Source organism: Zeus faber (genome assembly GCF_960531495.2).
Source record: "Zeus faber genome assembly, chromosome: 21".
Taxonomy (NCBI): Eukaryota; Metazoa; Chordata; class Actinopteri; order Zeiformes; family Zeidae; genus Zeus; species Zeus faber.
The window spans coordinates 10,087,628-10,109,970 of record NC_137208.1 but is presented as its reverse complement, the minus strand read 5'-3'; the positions used below and the strand labels follow the sequence as shown (position 1 = coordinate 10,109,970).

At 47.4% G+C, this 22,343-nt stretch overlaps 2 protein-coding genes across 2 annotated transcripts; one reads left to right on the top strand and one right to left on the bottom strand.

The window, feature by feature from the left end:
- Positions 1–351: 351 nt before the first annotated feature.
- pnpla8 (patatin-like phospholipase domain containing 8) lies at positions 352–13,786 on the bottom strand (the record flags this gene model as incomplete). Its single annotated transcript, XM_080022369.1, has 10 exons — positions 13,744–13,786; positions 11,808–12,805; positions 10,549–10,698; positions 10,140–10,291; positions 9,681–9,775; positions 9,036–9,207; positions 7,876–7,933; positions 7,383–7,577; positions 1,448–1,643; positions 352–626 (listed from the first exon to the last, which is right to left on the bottom strand). The coding sequence occupies exons 2-10, from the start codon at positions 12,672–12,674 to the stop codon at positions 352–354; spliced, it is 2,160 nt and encodes a 719-aa protein (XP_079878495.1). The 5' UTR covers positions 12,675–12,805; positions 13,744–13,786.
- Positions 13,787–18,704: 4,918 nt separating this feature from the next.
- Positions 18,705–21,884, top strand: LOC307246330 (dnaJ homolog subfamily B member 9-like). The gene is made up of 3 exons (XM_080022234.1): positions 18,705–18,770; positions 19,915–20,157; positions 20,382–21,884. Exons 2-3 carry the CDS (start codon positions 19,941–19,943, stop codon positions 20,921–20,923), a joined length of 759 nt encoding a protein of 252 aa, XP_079878360.1. The 5' UTR covers positions 18,705–18,770; positions 19,915–19,940; the 3' UTR covers positions 20,924–21,884.
- The last annotated feature ends 459 nt before the right edge of the window (positions 21,885–22,343 follow it).

The following is a 22,343-nucleotide window of genomic DNA, read 5'->3' as shown; positions in this document are numbered from 1 at the left end:
TTTTTTATTTTTCGATCTTCGGCAGTCGAGGGAACTGACTGGCGTCGGAATACTCTCAAGCCGACCCGGCATCGAGAGAATAGCTTCGGCTGACCGCTGTGCGCCGGGCATTCACGTCGTACCGGACGCGGGGGCGGCCGCAACCGCAGTCGACTCGATCGAAAAATAAAAGTTCGCGTAAGACAAGCTGACGGAGTTTTTCCCCATTTTAAAACCTCAATGCATTCTCCCATCGTCCTCATCGCCCGCAGAGCACGACATATCAGAGACGAGTGTCGTAATCCTCGACTTAATCAGAGCGTCCCTCTGACAGCCCGCTCCTCTGGTGTTGTACCTTCCGGTGCGGCGCGTCTACAGCTTGGAGGCGGCGGGGAAGCCCTCGTACATGGCCGCCCTCAGCTTGGCCCAGTCGGCCAGCCGCTGGATGGCCCCTTTCTCCTGGCTCAGCACGCCGGCCGCCTTCCGCAGCTTGCCCTCGTTGCGCTCCAGGTAGCGCTCGCACTCGCTCTTGAGGAAGTTCAGCCTCTCCAGGCGGCTCTCGTCCAACGGGATGTCCTCGCTCAGGCAGGGGTTGAAGCGGAAGTACGTGTCGGGGGGCAGGAGAGCGTCCAGCATGTTGTGCACCTCTGGGGGGTGGGGGGCGAAACGCGCTAGGTTAGCTGGCGTGGCAATGACGGAACGCGACCGCCTACACCGGTTCACCGCTTTTGAGGAGAATCTCAGTTTATTTCAACAATCAAAGGGAGCGCCACACAGCGAACACGGACGGACCGCGGTGATCAACGTAGTGTTCAATAAGTGCCGCAGTGGTGATGTTGTTTCAACGTTTTGAAGACAAATATAATTGAGAACGTTTTATTAAAAAAGGATTTGTCAGTGATGCGGCGGCCCACTTGCATTACCAATGCGGACCACTACGGAGGCACTTATTGAAAATCACTGACCTATTCCAATGGATCACATTGATTCTGTTAAAAATCACTGTTTTACTGTCACTGCTTCAGATCATTTTAAAGATCCATTGTCCAACCAAAATCTTATTTCATAGGGATTTATAACCCCTTAATAAATACAACCGCCGCCTTATGACGCATTTTTTAATTTACAAACTGCTTTTCCGTATACCTCAACAAACTCAACAGACAACTGAACATTAAATTGGACACTGGACAGAATCCGCTACAGTGCAGAGCACATGGCCGCTACTCCCCTGATCGGAGGTTTATAAATAATCATGCCAGTTTAATCCGAGTCAAACAGACAGATGTGTGAAGTCGCACGCCAACCCTTCCCCCGCGCGCGTGCGCGTACACACACACACACACACACACACACACACACACACACACACACACACACACACACACACACACACACACACACACACACACACACACACACACACACACACACACACACACACACACACACACACACACGTCCTTACCCTCTGTGTCGGTGGCGCTGCTGATGATGTTGGTGAGCTTGGTCTTGAGGCTGGTGTAGGTGGCGGTGTTCTTGCCCCCCGTCTCGTAGCGCCCTGTGCCCAGAGACACCACACACTGCACCGGGGTGTTGGGCCACAGGCACTTGCACTCGTGAATGGCCAGCGCCGTGGGGTTGTTGATGAGGAGACCACCGTCCTAGAGGAGAGGGGAAGTGAAGAGAGGAGTCTAAGTAAAAAAAAAAAAAAAAATAAAAATCAGTGTGCAGTAAAATCCTCATCTGTACAGGAGGTAAAAGAAATATATAACCAAAAAGAAGAAATTATAGGGAACTATAGTCTGCCAAAAAATAAATTTAATAAAAAAAAGGTAATACTAAATATAAGTTAAAAATCCAAACAATCTCGACCAAGAATCAATTGATAAAATATTTAATTGCAAAGGTCAAACAAATCAACAACCCGAGACTTGATCATCAAACAGCAGGGTCTGTTAAACTCACAGTTTAGGTTAACAGTTTTTTTTTTTTACAGCGTGTCTGTCGTTTAATGGAGGATTTTATGACAATCATAAAAGCCCACCGGCCAGGAGATGTGAATTGTGCCAGGCTGGAATCCAGCAGAGTGGGAGACAGCGGCAAACGCAAGTGCTGCGTTGGCATCCTCGGCTCTGGCGGACGCAGGGGAACTCTGACCTTGGCTCTGGCTGGAGCCCAACTCCCTCCGCCCTGCGCCACCGAGCGCGCCCTTCCTACATCTGTTATCCGGCCGAGATGCAGAGATTGAGACGCACGGGGAGAAGACCGCGCGTCCTGCACTAGGTGCGGGAGGCGGTGGTGCTTCGGCGGCCGGAAAAAAAAAATATATATATATATATATCAAGACAAATAACTTGAGACGGCTTGGCGCGATATCAGTCTTTCCTTTTTTAATATCCAGTTTCAGCAAAGACACATTTTAGACCTCAGCCCACCAACAGTTTCACACAAAAAGAAAAAAAAAAAAAAAAAGCAGACTGCTGGAGAATTAGGTGTTGAGAAGGGGACGTAAAAAAAAAAGACGAAGGCTTTTTAACATGCAATGTTCAAAAGGACATTAAAAAGGACCTTAAAAATCAAGAAAAAAGCAAACAGAGTGCCAAAAGGACATTTGGGCGCTAGATTTAAGGACAAAATGGCTCGGGTCTGTCCGCTCCAGAATTACAGACAAACATAATGCAGCCTTCCCCTTTTACCCCAATTAAAGGCCCAATTCATCCATAATGTAGACATACCCTGACACAGAACTGAAACAAGGAGTCGCACTTTGGAAACAGTCGATGGCTGCACTTCCACTCTGACCCTTGACCCCTCACTCGGGGAATTGAATGCGGTAGAGCCGAGAACAACCACAGGAAAAAAAATAAAAAAAATAAAAAAAGCAGCATTGGACTACGACAATTCCTAACAACATTTTGGGGGCAAGGGGCAAAAGTAGGGCCAAGTACTGTGCAAGAAAGAGAGAAATATATATAATATGTAGAGTATATAGATATGTTTACATTCACAACTGCACAAGAGGAGATCCATCTACTACTAGCCCCTACTACCCCGTGATCACAATCGCGCTGGAGGAGTCATGCGTGCTCGTGGGCGTCGTCACGGGCCGCGGACACGACAAACCCCAACACCGTTAGCGCCTTGATGCAAATGGAGCTGGAAGGCGGATTCGGCGCGTCCCTAGAAGAAGGCCGGCACCGAGGCGACGCCTCCGCGCGGGGAACCCACTTGAGGTTGCCCTACCTTGCATTAACAATTGATTGCTGTGACAAAGAAACACCGCACGGTGAGAAATAGGTCAGCACTATCTCTATTTATAAACTTTGTAAAACTAGTCTACCTCTGCGTTCCGCGTCGAGGTAAAAGGGAGGAAGGGGAGGAGAGAGACTGATCCTCCTGCAGTGCTGAATGTATGTGACTTCCTGCAACAGAAGAATTCATTCCTGTGTGCGTGTGTGTGTGTGTGTGTGTGTGTGTGTGTGTGTGTGTGTGTGTGTGTGTGTGTGTGTGTGTGTGTGTGTGTGTGTGTGTGTGTGTGTGCGTGCATGTCCCCCTTTCAATCGTGGCTCGATTCTCCTGAGAAATACCACCGCAGGTACCCGAAAAGTGCAGTGGGAGTGAGAGTGGTGGGTGGCGGCGACCGCAGCTCAAAGCGCTGTGAGCTCCGGGTGGAGAAAGGCGGAGGACAAACACGGACCCAGCTCCCTCTCCATCCCTGCGCCACGTCGCACAGAACCCAAACCAACGAGACGTGACCCTGACGTAGGCAAGCGAGGCTAGCGACACAAAAACTATTTATTGCCATGATTAAACGCACCTCTGGTCAAGAGAAAAGCAAAACGCTTTTTCCGTATATTTTAAATCAGAACTCCCTTTCACAGAGGCCACGCCTTTCAAAGCCATGATGAGTCTTTCATTCATAATTCTCATGCAATCAGACTCAAATTCTAAATGCAGAGTCAAAATATATCCATAAATTTGCTTATCAGCCATTGCAAGTCAGCAAAGTTGTAGCTAATAATACTAATAAATATTATATAAATATAAAATAATAATATTATATAAATAATAATATAAAAATAAATATTATTTATTTTCGCCTAGTTAATTTTTCTAGGCAAATTACCAAACTCCTGGGCAAACAACACAGATATGTCTGAGAGGAAACAACAAAACCACTGGAGTGGCGAACTTGTTATAAGAGTATTTTGGGATATTGAGGCACATTCACAGTGCCAGGCAGAAAATAAACACACACGTTCAGCTTCCTGCCCTGATCTGGATAAGCGCAGGGGGGACTGGAGCTGTAAACAGCATCCCGGGCCAAGAAATGGTAATCTTTCTGGGCCCCGTTGCCCACGCAAATCAAAGCCCTGATCAGTAAATAGGCAACGTGGGATTGGGGGATTAAGACCTGTAATTGAAGTGTCAGGGGGAGAGGGAAACACGCACTCAAAAGGACGCAATTTAGCCCAAATTTGCTATCAAAATGAAGTCCAGCTCTAAGCCTAATGACCTGCTACAATCACCAGCTAATGAAATTACGTCGAGGAAATTACAGAATCGGACGCAGTTCTAGAGTGCGCTCAGGGCCTATCTAAACGATGAGGGGCCTACACAGACGATGGTCCGTACCATAATCCTACAACCCTTATTGTTTTCCTTCAGAGTGATTCGTATTCAAAACAACAAGAGTGGAGAGTTTCCAAATTATGAACACAAGCGCATAACAAATGGAGCTGCCTCCCTTCACCGCGTGACTGTCCGTCGCACAACCTCACTGAAGGCTTGGTTTGGAAAACGGAAAGCTCACAGTCTCTATGTGCTACACTGGGAAAAGAAAGAGGTTGGAAATTGTGCGTTTTATCCGCTTTGTATTGACTCTTTTGTACTTCCGCAAATCGGCCTTTTTGCTGACATCAGCACTAACGTACATGAGACTAGAAACTGGAAGCGGCGGCTTTTTGCAAATCGCTGGAGCCAACTCTGGATGTACTGGGCCAATTCCAAAAAGCAGTTTTAATTAAATGTGATATGACTTTTACTAAAAACATGTTCAAGTTTCCGGTCTTCATGAGATTTCATGTGTTTTCTTTTTTTTTGGGGGGCTCCAACCTTGGCCTCATTGGACCGTATTTAAGCACAGAGAGGAGCTGCAGCAGAGTGGAACGTTACACGCTCGCTGAGGTTGCGCCATGAACAGTCAAAAGATTTTTAAGGCCAAGATTTTAATAGGGCCTGGGTTGGGAAAAAAAAAAAACTAAAACAAAAAACCCATCCTTCAACACGGGGGCATGTGTGCGCTTGAGAGAAAGAAAGAAAGCAGCTCCATCAAAGGAAGGACGCGCACCCGTCAAATTGTTCTGCCAAACTGGCTCGCAGCGAGAAGGTCCTGGGTTCAATTCCCGCCCGGGGAGCGGTTGGCACTATGCTCCGGTGGGTTGCCTCCCGATCAGGGGCCTTTCTGTGTGGGGTTCGCGCGCTCTCCCCGTGCTCACATGGGTCTCCTCTATCTAAAAGAGGCAGCCAAATTAAACAAAAAAAAAAAAAAATTATATATATATATATATATATATATATATATATATATATATATATATATAATTTTTTTTTAAATTATTATTATTATTATTATTATTATTATTATTATTATTATTATTATTATTAATAATAATAATAAAATAAAACATTCCTGTCCTGTCCCTGATCACGACATGGATCTACACCTGGAATTGGCCCCCGGGTGCCACCGATGTGAGGGCCGCTCCACCACAGGCGCTGCCCTTTACTCTCCCTCCTCCTCTCTTCTTTTCTGCGGCACACAGGTGCAAAAGCAGCGGCCAAGAATGACTCGGCAGAAAACAGGACCGGCGCCCGTCGCCGAAAAAACACTGCGGCACCGTTCACAATGTGAGAAGGGAGGGCCGTGACGTGCAAGGTAATGGTCGGATTGCGGGCTGACCTATTGAGTCCCACCCAAAAGGAAAAAAGCAGGTTGAGATACGGCGTCCCCAAAGAGGTACCGACAGCACGCAGCTTGAGCAGAGTCGATGCACTCCACATTTCCGATAACTCCCCGCAAAATTCCGAATCGGGAGAGCCGACCCTAGTCTTGGGTTACGACTTGGCATCAACACTAACTCGGGGGCTTAACTGGTCTCCGCAGTGCGATCTCTGCCCCTTCGCCCGCGTGGAGGTTGAAAAGAGCCGTTTCCTCGCAGCACTCCCAATCAATACGACCGACCCCATTTGCGGGGGGGGGACTGTGCCGAAGCCGCGAGCATGAATAAAAGATTGAAACCGTGAAACCTTTTCGAAGGGCTGGCGTAGTGGACCGGCAGCTACCGTAACAACCGCGCTAATAGATAAAAAAAACAAAAAACGTAGGAGCACGCGTTGTAATTCGGCGCGGGGCCGTGGGACTCACGCTCATGGACTTTGGGGTTGTCGACACCCGGTGGAGAGCCCAAACTCCTCCCCCTTATCCTCTAGGCGCACCGCAGGAGCCAGTGGTATGTCATTTTTCTACATCGGTTTTAATGTACTTTCCTTTTCTTTTTCTCTCTCTCTCTCTCTATCGGAGACTCCAGATCATGTACTCCAAGCAGAGGGGGGACCAGGATGTCGGGAGTACGCCTGGGACCAAAAACCTCACGTTACAGCACGGCATTCAGAACCCTCTTTTATCCGGGGCGGCTTAAAAGAAGTATATGGTGTCATCGAGCCGAGCCGATCCCACGTCCCTGGCCATCACCGCGCGGCGCCTTCGGCGGGAGCCGATTATGCTGATATATGCCGAGTCGCAGTTTGAGAAGGACTGGCCCCCCCCCCGTGCCCAACACGTGCGACGCTCGGCGTCTCCGGCATCCCCGGCGGAAGCGTATTGATTGATCGGGCCGCGTGGAAACAGGTCACATGAAACCCCCGGCGCTCCCAGCGGGGGGGGGAGGCTTGAGAACTTCCTTGAAGCCGCCGCGGCTGTGCCGATCGATACGGTAATCTGAGTAAGTAACGTCGCTGATTTGAAAGGGTTCCCGCTATTTTTAGGGATCCCTTCGCCGTGACAGTTTTAGGTCGACTGTGGCTGGTACAGGAGTGGATTAAAAAGAATAAAAATGCATCAATACCACAGCAATCTAATACGAGTGATTCATATTTCCTTATTGTATACATTTCAAGGCTATGAATCACGCATAAAAGCAAATAACTACGAGGAAATTCTATGTCCTTGCACCGGGTTTATTTGGGGTCTGGGTGCATTAGCCCCTGCGAGATGAATTTCTGGGTAAGTCATTTAAGAATATAAATATTTCTTTCACCTCTTTTCATCACGTGGTGTGTTTTTAAACACACCACGGGGAGGGAAACAACAGCTTTATTTTCCCGGTCGCCCTCCGTACCTGATGGAGATCTTTCCCGAGGACAAACTCCTGGAAGTATCCTGGAGCGGCGGAGGAGGCCCGGATGGCCTGCCACATCTTGTGCTTGCAGTCGCCCAGGTAGTGGGATCGAACCCCGGCCATCAGCCTGTAGTTCCTGAACACATAGGCCTTCAGAGGCAGACCCCTGTTCACGATGGTGCTCACTGCTGACACCTGGTGGCGCAAACACATCGATCTGTCAGCTGTACAGAAGGAGAAAAATCTATTTGCATCCATATAAACAAACATTATTACATTTACAAATATACACATATAAATATATATGTTAATGCGGTATACGTGTATACACATAATACACCCAAGAAAGGTGCATATGTGATATAAGTTAACTTTTAATGTCAATAAGGGGGAAGGTCCTTATGTGTTTGTGTGTGCACATAGTCCACGTGTGTGTGAGAACCGCTGGGATGTTGCTCATGTGTTGTCGTGCTAGAAAGATGGGAGTGCTTGCCTTAGTGCAGTTTTGGTCTCTGGCGCTCTCAACCATCAGTCCTTCACCCATCCTTTCCCTGAGAAGAAAAGACCAAGCGCAGACGTGTTTCATTTGAACAGCCCCTCGCAAAGCCGCCACTAGTTCTATAAACACAATAAAGGGGGGAAGAAATCAAGGGATGATTCACTGCTGGAAAAGGGTGGGGGGGCAGGAGGATCACAAGGAAAGATGGAGGGACTGTGACTGAAAAATGACCTTGGAGTTTGCCACCTGTGTGGACTGAACCCCCGACTGTTCACACACCAGGTCCTAATAGCACAATCCATCTGTAGCAGAACACACACACACACACACACACACACACACACACACCTACTACTTGAAATCAAAAAGTAATAAGTTCAGCTGCTTTAACTAACATTCCACTTAAATACAATATTTGATCAAATCAAAAACTAAATAAATGACAGCTACTGTAGGTCTGAATAAATAATCAAAGTTAGTGGTGTTGCACGCCTTGTCGACATATTTTACACAATGGATACTTATCGTCTGCTTTGGGTCGGAACGTCAATTAAATGTTAAAATTGATTAAATAAAACGCGGATGTATGTTGTCATGCCATGTTGTCAACGATACATCGTCTTTCTGCTTCTCCTTAGAGTTCTGGACGGTGCCGCTGTCGCTCCTGCGTGTGTGTGTGTGTGTGTGTGTATGTTTAAAGCATGACCTGTCCACGGGGGAGGGGGCGGGGCTTAATTCTATATCGACAAACATGATTGGCACGTGGAAGTGAACAGATCTGCAGATTTATTATTATTATTATTATTATTATTATTATTATTATTAATATTTTTGATCGAACTGATTGAGTCTATTTTGTTTTGACACAGAGGAGAGAAAAAAAGAGATGGCGATAATTATTGTTATCGTTTTATTGCCCAGCACTTATTCAAATTGTGCTTGGATGGGAATTATTTTCATGTCGGACTTCAACAGATTTTCAGATTTGGAAATCAGAATAACCACGCTACAAAACGATGCACATCAATCTCCTTGAGATAAACAAAAAAAAAAAAAAAGATATGAAGGAATATACAGCACAAATCATTTGGGGGGGGGTTCACAAAATGGGGGAAGCAACTAATAAAAGGACAATAAGAGAGAACTGGACTCACTTGAGGATATTCTCCCAGACTTCACTGTCATAGAAGGCGTGGCTCCAGCCCATTTTGACGGTGCCGACGATCACGTTCTGCTTGAAGACATCCGAGCCCAGCTTCCTGTACATCTCCTCGCACTCATCCAGCGGGATCTGGAACACGCCCAGCATGAAGGCCAAGATGGCACCTGGCGGAGGAAAAGCATTGCATCTGAGTGATTCGAGGGTCAATCCGGAGCTGGATTGTGCAAGGCTGCGCCTCTACTGTCTGAAATTCAAAAAATAAAAATACAAACGATAAATGAAGATAGAAACCTCGGGATGACGTCGCACAATATGCTTTCATATGATTTGACATTGAAAAGCATAAATAATCCGGACTTGATGGTGTAGGCATTCTCCTATTAACACCAGTGTAAAAAAAAAAAAAAGATTAAATGCTTTAACATATACTCTGTGCCCTAAAGAGAACACAGGGGAGTTTGAGATTGGAGGGGCCTTCGGCTGAAATACCTCGCCAGCCTGGGAAAATAAGAGCGATTTTATTACATCCGTAACAGCATCCATCGAATGTGTCCTTGAGCAGGGCACTCAGTACGCAAAGCCATTTAAAGAACAGGGTGATACTGAGATAGATGCAGAACCAGTTATGCCAACACACCCGTGCTGACTCCACAGATGTAGTCAAAGAGCTGGTGGATTGGCTTTCCCGTCTCCTTCTGCAGCTTGTGCAACGTCTGCAGGGCCATTAATCCTCTGCAAAGAAATATAACATGATAAATAAATAAAATATATATCTCAAATAGTGAGGCATCCATGTATATGTAATATTATACCCCTTGTTCCAAATGACATCACTATTCAGTTCTAGCCCAGTCTCATGAGGTTGTTGTCAAAAATTGTGACACTTGAAATATATATCTACTGTTTTTGTCAACATTTTGACATCACAAGACGAGACTCTGTTGTCAGCTCATTGTTTGTAAAAACAGACAACATTAACCCCACAGGGGAGAACACCTTAAGGCTGTTTGTTTGAAGGCTTTTTTATTTGGTTGAACAAGTTCCAAAACCTATTTACTCTTGCGAGTCTCACCTCCCCCGCCCCGGCGTCGCCTACCTTGTTCCCCCTCCGTCTATGGCCAGGACCCGGATGCCTCTTCCCCTGACCGGGTCGGTGTAGCCCACCAGGGCCAGCGCCTCTCGCACGGCGGCCTGGAGCGGAGGGTCCCTAGCCTGGCGCAGTCGAAGCAGGCAGGGCAGGACACTCTCCTGGGGGTGGGGCACAGCATCCAGGGGTCGGTTCAAATGTATTTTAATGAACAGATACGTTGACACCACATAGCTAGATCTAAAGGAAAGATGTGTCCTCAATGTTTTTATATGGTTAAGATGAGGGACAAAAGCTATACATAACATATTAAAAAAAAACTAAATTTTTTTATACATTGACTCCACTGGATTGAAAGTTGTAAATATGATCTGGTCCTGCACTAAACAAATACACCAGAAAGAAAAACTGCACCGACCTTGACAGCCACACCCCGTGTCTCGGGGAACTCCAGGAGGTGGAGGCTCAGCTCCTCCACTCGAGTGGTGAGGAGCTTGAGGTCAGTGACTCTGTGTAGGCCTTTCACCAGCGCTCGGGTCCTGTTGTCGACACTCACCCTGGCAATGATCTGGGGGCAGAACACGTTCAAATTACAACTGTCACAACAACCCGGATGTAATCCAAGTTGGAATATATATATATATATATATATATATATATATATATATATATATATACATACATACACACACAAACACACACATATAATTATTATTATTTTTTTTTTTTTTTATGACAAAACATCCAGATTTGAGTTTCCCCCCCCCCCCCCCCCCCCCCCCCCCCCCCCCCCCCCATTTGCTTATTATGGACAAGTTCGTCCTTGATTGTTGTACTTTAGTGTATTTATCTATTGGATTCTTGTGAAGCAGTTTGGAGCTTTGTTTTAGTTACTCACTTACTGTTCTACTAAGCCGCATCGGCAGACAAATCCTCCCACAGCTTAGACGCAAATATATCAAAACAACCACCTTTATCCAGTCGGAGGCGCTATAACAATGTGGAAACATTAGATTTACGAAGGATTACATTATTTGTGCCAAAGTGATGCTCAATATGTGTCCATGTGGAAAGATCCAGTCGTCATGGAAACGCATGTAAACATATTAGGGGAATTCCCCACACGATTGTGCTTCCCGGTGGCTGCATCTACCGGGGGCTATATGGACGGATGAATACCATACAGGCGCGGTCAGTGCCACTGGGAGAGGTGGGAGTAGAGGTGTGGCAAAATGTGGCAGTAATAATAAGACGAATTTCCTTCCAGGATTGATAGTCTTATCTTATCTTCGGAATAATAGTGAGTGTCAGTGCCACCCGGAGAGACAACCTATGGGGAGGAGTAGTGTGACAAATTTGTCAACCCCAATAAGATGAGGAATAATAGTAAGTGCAAGGCGCTGCCTGCACACTTACTATTATGTACCTTCAGCAACTGGTGGCATCATCATGTCACGTGCCTTATGATTCTCGCCCAACAAAGCTGAGTTTGGGGCAATTCGGGTGAAGCTCAATTTAAAATATGACGGCAGGGTAGATTATAATAGGATATAAGCACGCAATTATGTCTTCATCCTGTCCGCCTCCACCCTCTAGTATGTGTGAAATAAATTTAAGTGATAAAATTAAAGGACAACAGCCCTCACATTGGTTACTTTTACCATGCACCGAGCCCACCTTCTCTCTCTGACTCAGCATCAGCATTTTGGCCTTCTCCTCTGCTCTCTTCTCCTCGCTCTTCTCTTTAACCTCCTTGGAGGGCAAAGACTTGTCTTTCTCATCCGGGACGCTTTTCGGATCGCCTCTGAACTTGGGGACCAACGGGGCGATGTAGCTGCCAACGAATGCCTGGACGTGAGTTAAGCCCGTCTTAGGCGCGGCGGCGTGCGCAGGGGGTGGAGGGGATGCACTTGGCGGTGGTGGAGGGCTGACCGCGGGAGGAGCTGAAGGAAGTGAAGAGGTAGAAACTCTCGCCTTAGACCTGTCCTCCGCCACTGGTACCAGGACAGGAATGTGCTCTCGGGCGGTCCGAGGGCCTATTCTGGGGCCGGGCTCGGGAACGGGGTCTTTCCCTTCCCTTCGCTGGTCCTGACGTTGTCCCGTGGTCTTGTCGTCCTCCTGCACGCTGGAGCCAAAGTAATTGTTCACGTGCTCCGCTAGCGCGTTGTAAGTCTCATCCATATTGCTCGAGAGAGCTGCAGGGCGATAGAGCGGCAGGGGCGAGTTAACGGCAGACACACTGGCTGCCGACGCCAAACTTGGTTTTGACTTATTGCTCACCACAAAAGGCTTCTCTATAGCTTGTTCGGTCTCCTCCTCTGGCGATTTGTCTTCCGTTTGTTTCATGGCGGCCTCGCTGGTCGCAGCCTCTGCGGCACCGGCCGTGCGGCTAGGGGCTGAGGGTTCCGCTTTGGCAACGGCCTTGTCTGCATGGGCACCGCAACCGATAGTACCGCCAGGCCTAAAACGTGAGATCTTGGAGATGAGGTCTGTGCTGCCAACCACCTTAGTGACGCTGTCCAGCGTGGTCCTGATCCGTGACATGCGTCCACAGGCTTGTGGGAAACAGAGGCAGCCGACGAATATCTGTGATGCAGTAGTAAGGGCGTCTAGTAGGCCTTGTAGTCTATAGTATGTCTATTGCCATGGTTGTAAAGAAGACGTTCCATCGGTATCTGGAATAAAAATACACAAGAAAATGATGATAACATACGAATGAGCACTTGCCTGCAGAGGAAAGTACACTTTGGGCTGTATTACAGGACATATCTGGGCACTGGTATGATGCATGCTTTAATTTAACGCTTTAAGTACATTTAAGAGCAACTACTTTTAGACTTTTGCTTAAGTAGAGATTTCAATGTTTTACTTTTACTGGAGCAATGTTGGTATTTGCACTATTACTTAAGTAAACGGTCTGAGTAGTTGCGCCACTGCTCAACAGAGGGCTCTACCAGCCACCTCGCATGGTTGCCATAGATACCATTCAAAACAACAGAACAGCGACTTGCACACAGAGACCCAGGATGAGATTGCGTTGCTGAAAAAGGGGTTTAGGTGTTTAAAATATATATATATATATTTTTTTTATTTCCTGCTTCACTTGACAGACAAACAGCCAAGATGGAGGACGAACCGGTCGAGGGTGAAAGCGCTCCCCAGGCCCCAGACCGGGAGATTAAAAACATAGACTGGGTGTCCTGCAGGGACTTCACCGTGGAGGTGGGCCGCCGACAGATCGCGGAGTACATCAACACCTGGGAGGTGGGGCCCGGCTGGATGTTCAGCCTCGAGCACACCGGGTCCAGCCGGGAGGAGTTCCACGTCCTGCATCGGTACCGGTCCCGCTGGAGCATCCCCCGACCCCGGGCGCCGATCCCCAGAGGCACGACCTCCGTTTACTTTTTCATCCGGGTCTCCGCGGTCAAGCCCGACAGCCTCCCCGTGGAGGTGCGCTTCGTGGTGGAGTCCGCGCGGCTGGAGCACACCCCGGGCAGGAGCCGGTTCAGGGAGAAGTGGCTGCTGGACGTGGTCGAGAGCAAGGCGCTGCTGCAGCGCGACGTGGATTTCTAACCCTCCGCGTCCATTCGTGTGTTGAATAAACGCGCCTTACCTCCGCGTCGCTCCGCTTGTTGTTGTTGTTGTTGTTGTTGTTGCTCCGCGCGGCGACGGTTCCCCAAAACGCAAACGGGCGAACTGCTGCCAGAAGTGACGTCGGCGGTGTATTCACGTCACACGGGCAGAGTGGGATATACGCGTTTCCACCTCGGGAATACGGTTCGTGTGACGGCTCAAAAGTCGGAAACGCCGCGTCCCCTCGTCGATCGGAGTTGGGTCGCTTGCGTCTGCTGCGCTAAGGGGAATGCTTTTGAATTCCAGCGCGGGAGGAGGAGAAGCCTGCTAACTCTACTAGTACCGCCCGCTCCCAGAGAATGGTTAGCTGGCCGTGACCGACATACGGCGCTTGATAGTGTGCAAAATGGATTATGGCGTCTGCCAAATGGCGTAATGTCATCTAAACGGGTGCTAAAACTCTCGGACTTTAGATCGAAGTTGGACGTGTTTGGAGATGAAACTCCTCTCAAAGGGAACTCCGTTCGCCGTTGACGGAGCGATCTGCCCCGCGATGACGACCTCAACTGCCTTTCCTTTCTAACCCCCCCTCCCCCTCCCGGGTGGGAGTATGGATTTTCCGATTTCAATGGAACGCCGCATAAAACCAAACAGGAAACCTAGCGGAAGTGACGTGTGGTGGCGTGACCATGCCACATGGGAGGTGGTTGGCGATACCTGTAGAATTTGGAGAACAGCGATTAATGCCAGGGGAGAATCACCGATACCGATACCGATACCGGGAGGGGGGCGGATGGGGGTTATGTGGCCATGCGTGGCGCGGCACAAGTGAGTCGGATCATTTAGCTCAGCTCAACGGCCAAACGGCTCTTCATTCGGTACCACTCCCCTTTATATTGAAGCCAAGTTGAGCGGTGTTTTGACCCGTGACTGCTATGCGCGCACATATATCACTTAAATAATTCAATGTCATTATTACCAAACCTAATAATTTTCAGAATACATTAAATAATGTAAAACAACATTTTCTTTTTTTTTTTTGTCATATATTTGTTTAAAGATTAACTATCCTATTTGTATAACAAAAATACAAATACTCGTGAAATAGTATAGTGAGTAAATAATTACACAACTCTACACAGACATATATTTCAATTTCAGTTGTATGATGTAATATGACGCAAGAAATATTTTCTGCTCAGTTCAAAAATGTTATTTGTTCATCCCCATGCCCTTTTCCGCGAATTAAATTTGCGCTCCAAAATGGGGGTGCCAAAATAACATACAAAAAGTCTCACCGTCCTTGGCTCTTAATGTTGAACAAAGTGAGACGTTTCCGGGTCCTGTTTGACAAATACGTTACAGGATCGTCCTGTTATTCTGTCTTGTATTGATTTATAAAAATAAAAATGGGCCTCGTCCACAGAAGTCGGCTCATAGAACCGACACGTCACCACGCGGCGCTCCAAGTGGGCGCACTCTTCCGTTCGCCGCAGTGGACAGTGACAGGCACCAAGCAAGCGAAAGTGAGGGAATATACACGTGTAATTCAATGGAAAAACATTTTTTTTAATTTCTTTTGGAGAGAGAAACTGATCCTTTTTTTTTTTTTTTGGTAACGACGCTATTGACGCTAAAATCGATCTTCAAAACTAGACGTGGTATCGATACTCCTGGTACCGAAGCGCCCCACCCCGGCAGCTCACGTCAAGTCGCGATAGGACGACAAGTCGTATTGTTATTATTTTGTTAACAGTCGCCTGGCACAAATTGACTTGTCATCGACGCCCTCATTCACAAGGGCCGTTTCTCAATACCAAGTACGCGGAAGTCCGGACTTGCGGACTTGGTAGTTCAGACTTGGCAAGTTCAACTCGGGAGTTCAAAGTTGAAAGTGTACTTTATTGTCAATCGTACCACGCAACACGTAATTAGACAGAGGATCAAAATTGCGTTTCCCCATACTCCAAATGTGTAAGTAATATTTGTAACACACAACATATAACATAAAAGTGCAAAAAGACAACAACAATAGACACGACAACACAAGACAAGACTAAGGATAGTCTTAATATACTCAAGAAGTCAAATGAGGTATGTTATTAAGGTAATAAAAGTAGAGTACAGACTCCCGAGGACCGGAGGACGCAGGACGGTCATTCTGCGAAATGCATGCTGGGATACTTGGCTGTCCCAAGTCCACACAAGTCACCACCGATGCGTACTTTGAATCGGAACAGCACTTGGGCTGCGACTGATGACGTTTCACAAGTCCACGAGTAAAGACAAGAACGCAGATTGAGAAAGGGCCAGGGTTTTACGATTTTTTTTTCACATATATGGCTGTAGCAGTGAGACAGCTGACAACTATTTGTGGCTTATTTGTCCTGTAACTAAAGGGGCATGGTGAATCCCACCAGTGGAGGTTGTGAATTCAATGCCAAACACATCTAAATAATAAGATGTAAAAGATAAATATTAGGTCTCAGTCAATGTAGATAATCAATGAAATACTATTTAGATCAACAACTGAAAGTATGTCATAAAAGCAATAAGCAGCAGCAATATAGCCAAACAGTTTTTTTCGAAAAATGATTTCCGTACAAGGAAGTTAAGCAGGTCCAGAGAAACCTGTTTATATAACACACGAAAAATCGATTCAATCTAAAAATTGGATCATCTGGTGGCATCATGTGATCATTTCAAGAACAACACAAGTAGACTTCCAATTATTCAAGAGCCAGGTCATTGTGCTGTGACTTGCAACATCGGATCAGTATGTTCCACACCGTATGTAATCTTCTGACAATGTCTGCTTCTCTTCGACGGCCGCACTGTCCCGCTTCAGATGAACCATCTCGTCCTCCAGGGCACGGATCCTGGCCACGGTACTCTCCTCCCGGCAGTCCACTTCCAAGATCTTTGCATGCGGACTCAAGATCTCGTCCCAAAAGCTGCTCTTTTTCTGTGTCCGGTTTGCAGGACGAGTGCTCATAATCTGAAACACGCCCTCCAATATTCTGTCCCCCGGCATCCACTGTGCGGTAGGCAGCCTTCCCCTTGGTTAGTTCAATACAACAACTAACAGCCCGTCCCAACTCCGCTCGAGTGGTCGTAGTTTCCGATGCGCCCTTGCTGTCCCTGCGAGAACCGTGTGACTCACTGCACAATTCAGTCGGGTCGGAGTCAGCCTCGCCTTGAGGTTCGCCGGACACCGATGGCATATTACGGTCGGGCTGGTAGTTCCCAAGTGGTGGCGCGAATTTGTGGATGCAGGTTTTACTCCAGAGACACGTCGCAAGGGTAGTGGCCAGTGTTGCCGCTACCAGTCCTTCCCTGACGGAATCGGTTGTTGTGTTTTCGTCAAAAACAAGGTTGACCGTTGTGACGCTTGACCGGTTGGCTTGGCCAGCCCTGGTCAAAATCTGCAGCCTCCCGTTGGCATGAATGTCAGAAATGACGGGGTCTGTGTCCGGGAGACTCCATCCTGCTTTTGTAGTCGTGGTTCGTTTTAGGAACTGTGTTTATTTGTTCACAGTCCTGACGGAAAAGAAAGACAAAAACGTCAACGGGTTCCGGTTAGCGTGTATGAATATAATGTTCGACGCCCACTGTGTAAGGAGGTTTAAGCGATTTTAATCACATCTTGCCGTGAAGGAAAGATCGAGGGGACAGCGGCGTTCTTCAGGTACCGCATTCCCCATCGGACATCGAAGCATTCCTCTGTGAAGTGCTCGCTGCACAAATACGGATGTCTACTTGGGATCCACCTCTCCCGCTTCCTGCTGTCCGTCCATTTCTGGGGCCTGGGACGGTCGTGCAGGGGGAATCTTGGAGGGACGGACGCAGTGAAATTGAGGTGAAGGTATTTGAACGAGGGTTTTTTTGTTGTTTTTTTTCAATACAGCAAGGGCTGGGCATGAGGTAAAACCCAATCTCACTAGATTATTTTGGACGAATATCTTGATATCGATAATATTACAATATTTTAGGGATGACCATTGGCGCTTCCGTCAAATAATAACACGTAAAAAATGTTTGAGAAGCAATAGTCAGTAAATGACCATTATGACCAAGCAGGTGAAGTCACAGGTCAGGAACAGTCCACGAATCTCAGGAAATGACATCACCTTCCTGTAATGCAGCCCGAAAGACTGAAAGCCGATATCACAATGTTACGATGACCAAAATCGCACAAGACATCTGGTCTCATATCACAATATTGATTGTTGATGTATCATTGTATTGCCCAGCCCTAAATCCAACCCTTCAACCCCTATATGTATATGTATGGGTATTATTTGGACAGCATCATGTATTATTCGTTTCGGTAATATGTCATATAACCACATCCACAAATCCCCATTCAATCGCCCCAAACAGGAAATAAAAACATCGTGATAGTTGCCGTGGAAACCTGTGCGATATCATCGGAAGGCGCTAACTCCGACCCGCCACACGGCCCCGTTAATACGTTTGCGTTATCGGTTCCAGTGACGCCACAGCTCAGCTCAAACGAGGGGAGGTTTGGGGGAGAAACGTGACGTTTGTCCGGACGGGGTTCCACTTCAGTGTACCCATGGAAACAGTACGTTTGGGAGCGGGAGTGACGACTACCCGAACCCCTAGGGTCAGGGTTGGGGTTAGGGGTTAGGGTTTAGGGTTAGCCTAACACACACGCACAACAAAAAAAACAAAAAAAAAACTTCCAGGTTATACGTATTAGATGCATACATATTACGTCACATAAATATTATACTCCATATACCCCAGGACGTACGCGCGTTCTACGCATTGTATACTTCCGGGTCGCGGTCGACGGAAATGACGTCAAGCCAACGCTCGGCAACAGTACTCCACGTGCACTTCGCGTCAGCCAATCACCGCGCTTCCAATCACGGGCTTGCGGGGCGCGGACCAATGGCGTTGCGAGTCGTGGTGCTCAGCCTCGGGAACGCTGCTCGACGACATTCTGCGCCCAACTCGGTGTCGCCCCGCGGACCAGTCGGGCCAGTCCAGCCGCGGAAGAGCCACGGTGTCCCACGGACTGCTCCCCGACGAGTGCAGGTAAATCACACCGGCTGTTTGTTCCTTTGTTCCACGTTATTTTATTTATTTTTTGTGTGTGTGTGTATATATATATATATATGTTGTGCGTTATCAACCCTGTCAAATGTTTTTACGAGGTGAAGTTGCCCGTTAGAAGCCAGTGGAAGTTATTGGGAAAATAACAAAACTTCCCACTAGAGCTATAAGGTTAATAATACATGTTTGCCCCACTGGATACTCTCTAAGTTAACTTCTTCCGGCGGGTGTGTTTTCAAACAAGTGTCGATCCGTAGATAAGGGAAGATATTCGGGAGTAAAGATGTGTATGTGCGGTCGCGGTTGATTTGACTGACAGGCCGTCCCGACGGGTGCGCGGTGACTCCGTGGAAGGTTCTGGTTTTGGCCGAAATATTTGACTTGTTTTTTTTTGTGGGTTTTTTTGGGGGGGGTTTTGTTTGTTTTTTCTTCTAATAATCAAAAAAAAATGGTGTCGAGACATTGGGTTTCCTCTTGGGCAATACGAGCGCGGCCGATAAATGCGGCGTCTTTTGAGTGGCGACAGACACTACATGTCGTCACCTTGAGCTGAGCGGTGGGAGCTGTGTCGCTCTGAGCGCTTGGCACGTTTGGCCCAAGAGACTCAGTGTTTTGACGTCACATCTAAGCGCAGTCCCGGAGTAAACATATTGGAGGACTTGCCCCGCATGGACCGCGCGTCCTCGCACCATACAACAAATAAACGGCCGCACATTCCTGCAGGTTCTCCACAAATTAAGTTGCATATACATCATTTCTTTCACTTTTTTTTTTTTTGCTTTCCACAAATTATATCTACGCAACTCCACCAATGATTATTTCGTCTCAGTGTTCAATAAGCATTCGACGTTTGTCTAATTCTGGTGTGAGTGGACCACACCGTGAGGCTTTCAGGCGTGGTGACATCATGAGGGCGTCGGTTTCGTAAACGGGGATTTTTATTATTGGTATTTTTTTATGCCCCCTTCTCACATAACTTTTGAAGTCGCTGTGCCGTAGCCCACAGCCTTAGCTCGGCCGTTTGGATCTCGCCGTGGCGAGGTAAAAGCGAAAGGAAAAAATGGACAAATGCCTCTCTCTCTCTCTCTCTCTCTCTCTCTCTCTCTCTCTCTCTCTTCCTCCACAGGTGAAGAGGCGACGCGGCGCAAAAACATGGCCACAGCTCAGTCGGTGCTGCTGCTCGCAGTGTGCATTCTGCTGATCACAGAGTTCATCCTGGCGAAGGAGGACTACTACGACGTCCTCGGGGTGCCCAAAGACGCCACCGAGCGTCAGATCAAGAAGGCCTTCCACAAGCTGGCCATGAAGTACCACCCCGACAAAAACAAGAGCCCGGACGCCGAGTCCAAGTTTAGGGAAATAGCGGAGGGTGAGTGAACTGCCTTGTCGACGTTCGCTGGAGATCTGTATTTTGCGGTGACCTCGAAGCGCCGGGGTTCCCACCCCATAATGAGTGAAACGTTCAAGATTTTTATTTGTCACATACATATACATACTTCCATACATATATGCAGTGAAATGTAATGCGTTCGAGGGGTGCCGCTCGATTGCGCCACCAATTTATGCGTTTGTAATTTTCTCCTCCTCACACAGCATACGAGGCACTATCGGATGAAAAGAGGAGGCGTGAGTATGACCAGTTTGGTCATGGACCCGGAGGCGGCAACAGAGGAGGCGGCGACGGCGGATTTGGTGGCGGCGGCAGCTACAACTTCAAGCAGCACTTCCATTCCTTTGACTTCAACGACTTCTTCAAAGACTTTGACACGTTCGGACAATCGCAGCACCACCGCCACCATCACCCCGATGCGCATTCCCAGGGCCATGCCCACGGCCATCCCCATTCTCGCGCCCAGGCCCACGCCTACGCCCACTCGCAGGCCCACCAGAATCGACACTCCGACATCCACTTCCGGGCCCACCAGGAGGCCATGAACCGGCACAACAGGCAGTTCCGGCACGGCTTCGGCGGAGGGGTCTTTGACGACATGTTTGAGGACATGGAGACGATGTTCTCCTTCAACACTCACGGTTCTCAGACTGACGGCAGCTTGCACGGCACGGGGAAACCGCAATGCAGGACAGTGACCGAGCGCCGAGGAAACATGGTTTCCACTTTCACCGAATGCTCCTAAGACCAGACCAGCTGCTCCACAGCAAACCAAGCTCCTAGAAAGCGGATTCCTTTGTAGCCCTGCTAGGTTCAACATTTTTGGAAATGAATGTAATTGGATTGGGAATGAGCTGTGTAGTTGGTGCCTCTGAACAAATATTGCCGTTAGACGGCTATGATGCCTGCTTCAAAGCAATAACATACACACTTTGGCCCCATTATAAAGGTACAGTTATTTGGTAGTTGGGAATTATATCATTATTTAGTCGAAGTCATGTTTTGTTTACAAATATCAGTTTAAAAAGCCTCCTGTGCTGATGATGCAAAAGCCCTCATTCTCAGGTATGGTCTAATGTTTGCCGACAATGTTGTCTGAGGTTCGTTTTTGACAGCAATAACAGTCATTTAACATCGATGACATTCTCAAAAACTCCTCCAGTTTGGCATTAACCTCGATACTTTGCTTGTTGTGGACTAATCTTTGACTATTAAGAGTTCTGCAGTTTTGTATTAACTTTTGCATCTAAAGTAATTTTTTTTTTCTTCCATTTCTCCTGTTTCCATCTTCGGAATTTAAAACCTTTTTATCTTCACTCATTTGGATTAAGAGAACGTGGGTTTTGTTGTGAAAATGGAAGTTGAATGCCCTCGTAACTATTGCGTTTTTCTTTGTCAACTGTTACCTCATTTAACTTTATTCTGCAAGTCTGATCTTGTTTAGTTTGTAACAAGCAGGAAATTACCTTCAGCTACAGGTCAGAGGCTGGTAAATTTTGGCAGTGTTTAGTAAGTTTGTCGGAAGAAACCTATTTTCGCAGGTAACAAACATAGCGGCACCAGCGTCCTGGTGAAATTGCCTAAAATTAGGCAGACAAACAAGTTACTTTCCTGTGCTGATCATCATGTGCAATATTTGCTACCTTTTGCTCTTTATGTTGCCTATCTATCATAGACGATGCTGTATACATGCCATTGTCTAATGTCTGCACTTTTGGGGGGGTGGGTTGGGGTGTGTGTGTGTGTGTCTGTGTGTGCCTGTGTGTGTGTGTGTGTGTGTGTGCGCTGAGTTCCATAATATGTTTGGAGAACGAATAAATATAGCAAATTGTAATTGTTTCCGACTAATTGCTTTTTCTTTTTCTTACCTTTTCTTTGTCAGCATGCTGGGCGTACAACAGAGTATTGGTATGCTATTGCATCTAGGACAGAGTTAGTCTGCAAGTGGAGTTCAAGTTCTCAACCTGCAATCAAACTTTATTCTTAAATCCTCAAGAGCTGCTGCAGCAACTCTGTCCCGTGGACGACCTGTAGGATGACGAGAGCGCAGCTTTTTCTGACACGGAACCACCACCAACCCTCCTCTTTGGAGAACTATCGTGTTTTGGTCTATAAACCAACTAATCACTACTCCAAGAGGGGGATAATCACCACGGGTGAGACAA

Coding starts and splice junctions, on each gene's coding strand:
- LOC307246330 (XM_080022234.1), top strand. CDS start 19,941: ATGGCCACAGCTCAGTCGGTGCTGCTGCTCGCAGTGTGCATTCTGCTG. Junction 20,158..20,381: donor GTTTAGGGAAATAGCGGAGG/GTGAGTGAACTG, acceptor CTCCTCACACAG/CATACGAGGCACTATCGGAT.